Genomic DNA, 10,634 nt, shown 5'->3' with positions numbered 1-10,634 from the left:
CATCTCTTTTAACCCAACCATGCTTTATTGCATGAAAAAAAAGAGGTTTTGTTTGTTTGATCAAACATTTATCACTAAATTGTTATGATTTACTGCTGTTAATAGAACAAGAAATGTTCTTTGTCTCAAAAATAAAAACTTATTTGTGAAACCTTTTAATACTTTTACACTTAAATTTAGCATTCAGCATGAAGATTTGGGCCTATTCAATAAAATATGTCAAAGAGCCAAAAGCCTTAAACTAGTTTGCAAACAGGTTCACCATTGTCCACATTCATTAAAAAAACATTGAAATCTCTTATTTTAAGATCGAATGAATTGCTGTGGCTACCCGCAGTTTACTGCAATGTTTCTTTTAACTACAGTGAAACCCACTGTGGAAAAACTATTTCCATTGCTTTTGGCACACAAATCAGCACAAAAAAACATCTCTCGCATTGCAAATGACAACGTGAGAAGCCAGAAAATCTAACATTGCCTCTCGCCTCATATAGTCACTGTTTGACAAGGGTAGAACCACATTTCCTGCTGTATACAATTAGAATAAATATAACAGGTTTAATTATAGATTTCTCTGCAGCACTTTGAATGGTAATGTTCTGATATATTCAGTGTCAGAAAACCATCTGGACTGAAATAATTAGATTTTAACATCTTTTTTAAGTCTCATTTTACATTGATAGAACATAAATGTGTGCATACTTTAAAGAGACTAAGCAAAGAAGCATATGTGGCTTTGAAGATGGCTTTTAACGTTCAAACGTTTGTATCATTAGTACTTATGTTGCTGTTATATTGACTTGTGGGTGTTTTTGTCGTCTAAAATAACCAACCCCAAGTTCTTAAGCAACCATTATTACCAGCAACTGACTGGATTAAAAATAAGAACCAAGCATGGTGTCTTTCGCTGTACCTCGTTTTTACAGTCCAAATAGAGAACTAGACTATTTATATTAATGCTTGCTATGCATATTTTCCTGGAAGTAAAAAAAAAAAGGGAAGAAACAAAAAACATACACTTTAGTTACTTTATTTAGTGACGCTATAATGTTTAACAAACATAGCAAAAAGGTAAAAAGATAATAAAATGTGGATGGTAAAAAGGTTATCACTAAAAGGTTATCACTAAATAAAAAATATGGTTTAACATAAACATTTTGAACTTCCAGAACGATACACTCGAAGAAGAAGAAAAATAGAAATTAAATGTTCTCTGAAAAAAAAAATGTAATTTCATGAATAGGTGTTTTATTTTGTTTGGTCTAGACCAGGGATCTTCAGCGATTTCCAGGCCAAGGACCCCCATTGATGGCGAGATGGAGCGGGGACCCCCTAATTATATATATTGTTAGAAATTATGTTATATCAACATAGTCACTCTATTACAGATGGAGTAATGTAACGAAAGTAATTTCGCCCTGGGATTATTAAAATATTTCTGATTCGGATTTGGATTCCTTGTTGATGGGACAGGTGTTGTGAATGAAACAGTACCCAGCATTAAAGAGCACCTGCGTGTCGATGAATGTGTGCATTGATGACAGAAAGACCTCTTCTGCTTCCTTTATCTGTTTACTACTGTGTGTTGAATTCATGTTATTGTGTCTTTAAAGACATTTCAATTAGTGGAAAAAATTGCAGGGGGGAATATAAAAAAAAGTCTAATCAACCAAAACTTTCGCGACTCCCATGCAGTACCTCCATTGACCCCCTAGGGGTTGCGGACCCCCCTGTTGAAGATCTCCGGTCTAGACAGATAATGCTTCATAAGCCTCATGTGCACAATTCTCTACTCATTTTTATTTTGGAAGCAATGATTCATTAACATCCTTTATTCTTTTTTTATTACAGAACATAAAAAACCTGTCAGCTTTCACAAGTCTACTGCAAGAAGCTGTACTCCGCTTTGCTGCTGACCACTGTGAAACTTTAAAAGCACCTGTTTAAATATTATTCCTTTAGACCACTTAAATGTACTGCTGTGAAGGCTGTTCTACAGTTGCACAAAGGTTGGTTTGTATCAGTAACATTTAGTTGGTTGGAGCTCCTAAAATTTTTTTTTCTGTTGAGTCAAAGGCATTGAAACACCTGAAGTAGTTTATACTGGATAAGAAATATGTTCATATTTCCTGTGTTGTTTTTGGAAGGGTGAGGGGTGGGGAAGGATATCAAGTTCCACTGCAGCCTAATCAACTTTAACATTTTTACTTTTCAGAGAACTTGAAGGGAAAATAGTACTAAAGTTGAGTTTGCCAATTTATCAAAGTCTGCATGCCTTTCAAAATATCAAATGCCATGTAAATATTCCATTCTGACATAATGAAACTAATTTCATGGGATGGTTGCAAAGGTACATTTATGAGCACTTGCTGACTTTAACAAAGCTGACAGTTGATTTAACCGAACAAGAGAAACCTTTTCCCCAAAAAATATTGGTTCAAAGTCACCAAGTGCTCAAAACCAAGAACAATATGTCCTCCAATAGCTTTGTACAGGAAAGATGAAATGCAAGATGTACTTTTAAAGAGTCTATTGAAGGAGCACTTTAAATTTTTTTACCCCACAGATAAATGTATCTATGGGATATAGATCTTTTTATCCAATAGAGAAGCACGGAGCCAAAACTTTGATCTACATAGATAGAATTGCATTTCTATGTAGATCTATCTTTCTTTGTCTGATTTCTTTGCTAAATCTGTCCTGATCTTAAGTGTGCATTAAGATGACAGTTCTCCTGGGTTAATTAAAAATTATTTATCAACTGCATTTAATAAAAACATGTCTAAAGGGAAACTCTAAGAAAGCACACAAGTTAGATAATTCAAGTACATCAATTGAGCTGTTTTGATGAAGAGGAGGGCCACAGCTCTGCTCAAAGCTCCTTCTTAACGACAAAGCTGCTTAACCTGACCCTGATGCAGAGTCCAGGAAGCCTTAAGAAGGGAGTTTAGTTTGGTTGGATTCTATTCTTAGCATCAGTCGAGCTCTTTTTCCTTCATGACAATTTAACCACCATGGTGACAGAATCAAGTAATGAGATGTGGTGCTGAAAAATTTTCAAAGTAAACATTAAATAATGTCTGTAAACTCTGTTTCAAATTATAGATTCCTGATGTTCCCTGTACTTCATAATCATCCGATCTAAACAACTTTAATGTTTAGTTCCTAACCAGGAGTTTGTGGTACAGTAAACAGCATCTTTTACCTCCAGAGGAGTTCACAGCCTGATTCATGCTGCTAATTAGTTGTTAGAAACCATTTTTCAGCATTTATACAGTATACGTAGGCTGTCTGGGGTAATGGTGGCCTTCCTGTGCAAAGCTTTGGCCTTAGGCTTTCCTTATCTGCAAGCCTTGCTTTGAAATTTGCACTATCTTTGTTAATTTGTTTATACAGTCCAGACAGTATATGAGAGAGTTTTAAGATAAAAATCTACTGACAAAGTAGAACCAAGTCCTGTATTACTGGACAACCACACAGGGGCCTTAAGTTGGCAACTATATTGGATTCAGTAAAAGTAGAAAATAGAATTCTCAAGTATTTGTGGAATTGTTGGACCAGTGGTGCTCTGAGAAGATTGCAAATACCCGGTTCGATCCCCACAGCCTGCAATCTGGGTCTCTGAGCAAGACGCTTTACCCCCACACTGCTCTGCGACAGGCTGGGACACCAGTCCCACTGCAACTCTGACAAAATTAGAGGGAGGAGATGGATTATGTTGCCATTAATTTCATTAAAAGCTCACATCCTGCAGCTAGGAGTTCAAGGGATTTCTCAAGAGATTCAAACTTTCTATATATTCACAGGCTACTTTAATAGGTCCACCTAATCAGGCCATTGTTAGCACAACACGGCAGCAGTTTGACTTATTTAGACTTCTATGCATTGTTAGTCATTTCAACATTTTCTCTTGAATGAAACAGGGGGTTCACTGTCCTTTAATGCCTTCCTATATCACCAGCTCTTAGGACACTTCTCGGATGTGTTTAAGTGAGAAAATCACATTGTGGCTGCTCAGCCAAAAAAAGTAAAAATGACAAAATGAACTTGGATGTAGGGGAAGAGTTACCATTCGGTAAAACTCTATGGTTGTCTAGTTCTTATTTGCACACATATTCTTTTGTTAAAATGCAATCAGAATGCTTGTTGCCTTATGTGTATTGTTTTAGGAATACAGAAGCAAAACAAATGAAAACATACAGTGCAAAGACATGAGATGGGAGGAGAAAAAAGAAGAGACGAAGCTAGCCTAGTAGTGTTAAAAAGAGAAGAACAAAAAGGAGCAAAAGCAGAAAGCTGCTGTCAAAGTTAACAAAAGTTACTAGTTTCTTCACTGCATCAGTGGCCAGCATAAGCAGCAGCAGCCTAGAACCAGCAGCAGGCATGGCAATGACACCAAAACCTGTTGGGCAGGGTTGGGCTTAGAAGTGTCAAAAGTATTAATTTTCATTAGTCAAGTAGAATTATTTTTGCATAAGTAAGATAAACAATTTAAGATTCTTATTCAAGTAAAAGTTTAAAAGCACGAACTACTTAAAGTATAAAAATAAAAGTAATGCAGTAAAAAATGTTAAGGACAGATGCTTTATTGCTCTACCTTATTAAAGGGATATTTTTTTCTACAATTCTGGATGCTAACTTACTTATACTTAATTTTCTTAGTTTTATAACAAATGGTAATAGTGTCAAATTTAACTTTGAATCATGTTGAAAAACTATTTATTTGGTATTTAGTGAACAACAAGTTGGTACAGTAACTATTCCATCCAAAGAGAAATTAATTGTCAGGATAAAACAAATAATTTTATTTATTTTTTTTGTTATACCAACAGGAAATAACAAAAATTAGCTTAAATTAAACAAAGCTAATGTGTCTATATTTAAAATATAATGAGTAAAAAGTAGAAATAATTGCAAAAAAAATGTAAGAAGTAGGATTAAAAAGTTTAAAAAATATTTACTCCAATAAAGTATAGATACCCAACAAAGTATTTGTAGTTTGTTACTTGACACCTCTGGTTGGCCGTACGGAGATCAACAACTATTGGGTATAAAAATAGTCAAATGGGAGATTTTTCCCCCCTATTATATTAATAATTATTTATTATTTCTTTGTCCCATTGAAAATGGGAAAGCTTATGCATAATTTTGTTTGTTTTTGCTACAGAGGATGGAAAAAATCATGTAGGCATTTTTGGGGTGATTTTTTTATGTTTTATTTCCTGGAAAACATCAGGCCTTGGGGCTTCTGTCTTGAGGGTTCATAAGTTAGTGGATATGGACCTGCTTTTTGCAAGGCATGCTGAAGCCTAGACTAAAAAAATAGGGAAAATGGACTAAAGAAAACAGAGAGAGAAAGATAAGGAAATAAAACCTCTGAGAAAAAGACAGCAAGAGAAAGGAAAGCAGAATTAAAATGAGGAGAGGAAGATGATGCAAAGGGCAAAAAGTAAAAATAGAGAAAGAAAACGAGAAAATGAGACAGAAAAACAAATGTTTAAAAAAAGGTCTTCATCTGTGTAATTATACTGCTTTGTGTGCTGTCTTCTCATTTCAGATGCCCCCATGCCTGCCTTCACCCTGGGCCTTAATTTCCACCGCTGGTCCATTGTTAGTAAGCACACTTTTGTCCAAATTAAACTATTCCTTTCCTAATAAACTATGTTTGCCAGTTTAGCCTCATAAAGTGGGCGGGGCAGAACCGGGAGCAACCAGCACGTCTGTCACAAGTTTAGACTGAAACGTCACCCTTTTGACCAATCAGAGACGTGGAAAGATTTCTAACTTCCGGGTCTCCCACTAACAACCATGGTAAGTCTGCTCATGACTTTATGTTGTTTTTAAACATGTATTCTATTTATATTTTGTCAGATGAGATGAAAATATGAGGCAAATTTGTTTCCCTGCGTTGATGTGACTTAAACGCCAATCAAACTAAGCAGAGTCACCGTTAAAGAACCGCTTTCATGTAGCTAGCAGGCAAAGCTAATAAGTTAAGAATGGAAATACTGCAAATGTCTTTGTTCGTAAAAGTTCGTTCATTTTGTAAACTCTTTGGTTTCTTTATGTCCTTTAGCGGTTCCGGTTCTGTGGGGATTTGGATTGCCCCGATTGGGTGCTGGCCGAAATCAGTACATTAGCAAAGATAGTAAGTTGGCTGCTTCATTTCATGCTAATAATAGTAAAACACATTAGTCTTTAGATTTAATTTGGAATGCTTGTTTGCTTCTACATTTCTGTACAGTCGAGTGTGAAGATGAAACTCCTTTGTGCTCAAGTGCTGAAGGATTTACTGGGTGAGGGTATAGATGTAAGTTTTTCAACACATATTTTTTTTCAAACTTATCAAAACATCCCCTTTACATCAGACTCACTTTTTCTTCTTGTTGTCTTTTTTGATGTAGTATGAAAAGGTAACAAAACTGACTGCAGATGCAAAGTTTGGTAAGTTTCTTCTCATGCTTAATCTTCTTGCTGCTGTGATATGAAATGTTTTCCTTTCAGGATGCAGATTTTCTCCCACTTTATGGTGCTTCTCAAAAATGTTTTTGTTCTAGAAGACCAGTTATCTTGTGATTGATTTGGAGAAAATAGCTTGCATTAAATAGGTGTAAGTTATATTTTCCTATTCAATCTGTAATATCTAATTTGGATCTTTGTTCATAAACATCTAAAGGGGAACGCCGTTTTTTTTTTTTTTTTTTACATTGGCCCTTGATTTTACATTATTACATCATGTTCTACTCACCCATATTTGTTTTGTGTCAGCTGGAGCCATTCTGAAGATATTCTGTTTGGTTATATCCAAGTAATGTCTTCCTATAGGCAATGAGTTGAAGGCACAGTCTAAACTGTTCATAATTCATTCTTTATGGTACGCCAGCATTCATAACATGTAGGCGAATCACTGTCCCCCCAGACATCCGTGGTTATATTTTTTATATTTATATCTTTTAAAAACGAAGCGGCGTGTGTATGACATCATCCGCGTGCACCGGCTGCCATTCATTCCTCCTGTTTACTGAACTGCTGCTAGTTTTACTCACATACCTGGAAGATGTCTAGTGCTACTACCACAGATGATCTCGCCCTCGAAATGGAATTGAACGATTCCGATTATCTAGCCGAATGAATAGAAGGGGTAGAGCCGCTTTGATTTTAAAACATATAAAGATAAAAAATTTAACCGCGGATGTCTGGAGGACAGTGATTTGCCGACATGTAATGAATACTGGCGTACCATAAAGAATAAATTATTAACAGTTTAGTTTGTGCCTTCAAGACGTTTGCTCATAGGTTACTTGGATATAACCTAACTGAATATCTTCAGAACGGCTTCAAATGACACAAAACTCATATGGGTGAGTAGAGCATGATGTAATAACATAAAATCAAGGTAAAAAAACAGCGTTCCCCTTTAAGCCAACACGGAGCACTTTTCGTGCCATGAAGACATCACTTAAACACATGATGCACTTACCAAAAAATTAAAAAACAAGAGGGAAAAAAAATCTTCTGTAAGGTGACAAAGCTTTAATTCTAAGGACAAAGGATTTTAATTTATAATAAAAAAATAACATTGTTTCCACAATGTATATAGTAACATATTTAATTGTATGATTTTAAACATTTTGGTTTTATTATGTATGCTTTTTCTTGGTTTCTGTCAAAACAAGGGTTAGCATCAGCTACATTTGAATAAAACAGGCCCTTTTTTTAAACCAGTATAGTGTTTTTTTATTCCTGCAAAAATTGAGCAGTGGTTTGTGAGTGTTGTAGCCTCCTGTTTTTCTTGCCAAATTACTCTTTTAATTATGTGTCCTTCAGAGAGTGGAGACATTAAAGCCAGCATAGCAGTTCTCAACTTTATTTTGTCCAGCGCTTCAAAACATGATGTCGATAGTGAATCTCTGTCCAGTGAACTGCAGCAACTCGGCCTGCCAAAAGGTTTGTGCTTGGCATTTTTTTTTAACTGCTCAGCGCTTTTGGATATATATATGTGTGTGTATGATGTATATACACTACCGTTCAAAAGTTTGGGGTCACATTGAAATGTCCTTATTTTTGAAGGAAAAGCACTGTACTTTTCAATGACGATAACTTTAAACTAGTTTTAACTTTAAAGAAATACACTCTATACATTATTAATGTGGTAAATGACTACTCTACCTGCAAATGTCTGGTTTTTGGTGCAATATCTACATAGGTGTATAGAGGCCCAATTCCAGCAACTATCACTCCAGTGTTCTAATGGTACAATGTGTTTGCTCATTGGCTCAGAAGGCTAATTGATGATTAGAAAACCCTTGTGCAATCATGTTCACACATCTGAAAACAGTTTAGCTCGTTACAGAAGCTAGAAAACTGACCTTCCTTTGAGCAGATTGAGTTTCTGGAGCATCACATTTGTGGGGTCAATTAAACGCTCAAAATGGCCAGAAAAAGAGAACTTTCATCTGAAACTCGACAGTCTATTCTTGTTCTTAGAAATGAAGGCTATTCGAGAAATTGCTAAGAAATTGAAGATTTCCTACTAGGTGTTTACTACTCCCTTCAGAGGACAGCACAAACAGGCTCTAACCAGAGTAGAAAAAGAAGTGGGAGGCCTTGTTGCACAACTGAGGCAGAAGATAAGTACATTAGAGTCTCTAGTTTGAGAAACAGACGCCTCACAAGTCCCCAACTGGCATCTTTATTAAATAGTACCCGCAAAGCACTGGTGTCAACATCTACAGTTAAGAGGCGACTGTGGGATTCTGGGATTTAGGGCAGAGTGGCAAAGAAAAGCCACATCTGAAACTGGCCAATAAAAGAAAAAGATTAAGATGGGCAAAAGAACACAGACAAAGACTGGAACAAAGTGTTATGGACGGATGAATCCAAGTTTGAGGTGTTTGGATCACAAAGAACAACGTTTGTGAGATGCAGAACAAATGAAAAGATGCTGGAAGAATGCCTGATGCCATCTGTTTAGCATGGTGGAGGTAATGTGATGGTCTGGGGTTGCTTTGGTTCTGGTAAGATGGGAGATTTGTACAGGGTATAAGGGATTCTGAATAAGGAAGGCTATCAACGCCATGCCATACACAGTGGACAGCGCTTGATTGGAGCCAATTTTATCCTACAACAGGACAATGACCCTAAACACACCTCCAAATTGTGCAAGAACTATTTAAAGCAGAAGCAGGCAGCTGGTATTCTATCGGTAATGGAGTGGCCAGCGCAGTCACCAGATCTGAACCCCATTGAGCTGTTGTGGGAGCAGCTTGATCGTATGGTACGCAAGAAGTGCCCATCCAACCAATCAACTTGTGGGAGCTGCTTCTGGAAGCGTGGGGGGCAATTTCTCCAGATTACCTCAACAAATTAACAGCTAGAATGCTAAAAGGTTTGCAATGCCGTAATTGCTGCAAATAGAGGATTCTTTGACGAAAGCAAAGTTTGATGTAAAAAAAAAAAATCTTATTTCAAATACAAATCATTATTTCTAATCTTGTCAATGTCTGACTCTATTTTCTATTCATTTCACAACATATGGTGGTGAATAAGTGTGACTTTTCAGGAAAACACAAAATTGTTTGGGTGACTCCAAACTTTTGAACGGTAGTGTATATGTATGTATGTATATGTATGTATGTTTGTTTACTTTATTTGACAATCTAGTAATGTTATTTTTGTTGCAAAACTGTTTCTATTCTTTAATTTCTGCATCATTAAAATTATCCGATTTCCTTAGAGCATGCTACGGGGCTTTGCAAATCTTATGAAGACAAACACTCTGCACTTCAAGACAAATTAAAAGAAACCAGCCTGAGATGTGAGTTTCCTAATTCAATAGAGGTCAAAGGTTTTTGATGACGAATGCTGTCTGGAGTGAAGTATGCTGACTGCGTGTACCATCTACCCTTTCATGAACTGCAGTAAGAAGACTGGACTCAGTTTCCTGGCGTGTGGATTACACTCTGAGCTCTAGTGAACTCGGAGAGGTGAATGAACCCCTGATTCATCTTAAACTTCAGACCCATGAATCAGAACCAGGCTCCTCTGACACTACAGTGGTCTCAGTTTCACAGGATAAGTTTCGAGTTTTGCTTACTGGTTAGTGTTTTTTCTTTCTTTTCTAATCATATTTCCATTTTTGAATGCTTTTTATTGATCTCTAAAATGCTGTGGTATCCGCTTCACAGAGCTTAAACAGGCACAGGCCTTGATGAACGCACTGCAATGAAGAACGGAGAACAAACCATTGACTGGGAGCAAGTAACAAATGATTTTGAGGAAATGTCACAAGTGCCATATTTACATGTTGTACAGTATTAACTGTGTGCTTGATTTTGTTCATATCCAATGTTAAAATAAAGTTAAATTTCTTACTTGAATGTTATTTGTTGTGTTTTCACCTTTATACTCTGGTGGAAACGCCTTCCTGTCTAATTTATCCCTTAACTAATAATAGCATTTTTTTCATGAAATATAATTTTTTAAATATTTTTTGTTTAAATCATGTCAATATATGTTTTGTTTTAAATAAGAATATTTGTAAAATAAAAATAAAAAAAGACATGAACACGTAACATTTTTTCTCTTCCTTTGTTTCCTACATATCCCATCATGCACTGGGGGAGCCCGTGCAA

At 36.1% G+C, this 10,634-nt stretch overlaps 1 protein-coding gene across 1 annotated transcript; it reads left to right on the top strand.

The window, feature by feature from the left end:
* Positions 1–5,704: 5,704 nt before the first annotated feature.
* commd4 (COMM domain containing 4) lies at positions 5,705–10,384 on the top strand. Its single transcript, XM_038268797.1, has 8 exons — positions 5,705–5,811; positions 6,077–6,148; positions 6,245–6,310; positions 6,405–6,444; positions 7,828–7,947; positions 9,737–9,817; positions 9,922–10,098; positions 10,188–10,384. Exons 1-8 carry the CDS (start codon positions 5,809–5,811, stop codon positions 10,226–10,228), a joined length of 600 nt encoding a protein of 199 aa, XP_038124725.1. The 5' UTR covers positions 5,705–5,808; the 3' UTR covers positions 10,229–10,384.
* Positions 10,385–10,634: the final 250 nt, after the last annotated feature.

Source organism: Cyprinodon tularosa, unplaced genomic scaffold (genome assembly GCF_016077235.1).
Source record: "Cyprinodon tularosa strain WSP-4 unplaced genomic scaffold, ASM1607723v1 ctg71, whole genome shotgun sequence".
Taxonomy (NCBI): domain Eukaryota; kingdom Metazoa; phylum Chordata; class Actinopteri; order Cyprinodontiformes; family Cyprinodontidae; genus Cyprinodon; species Cyprinodon tularosa.
This window is presented reverse-complemented; position numbering and strand designations above follow the sequence as displayed.

Coding starts and splice junctions, on each gene's coding strand:
- commd4 (XM_038268797.1), top strand. Junction 6,149..6,244: donor TCAGTACATTAGCAAAGATA/GTAAGTTGGCTG, acceptor ATTTCTGTACAG/TCGAGTGTGAAGATGAAACT. Junction 9,818..9,921: donor AAAAGAAACCAGCCTGAGAT/GTGAGTTTCCTA, acceptor CATGAACTGCAG/TAAGAAGACTGGACTCAGTT.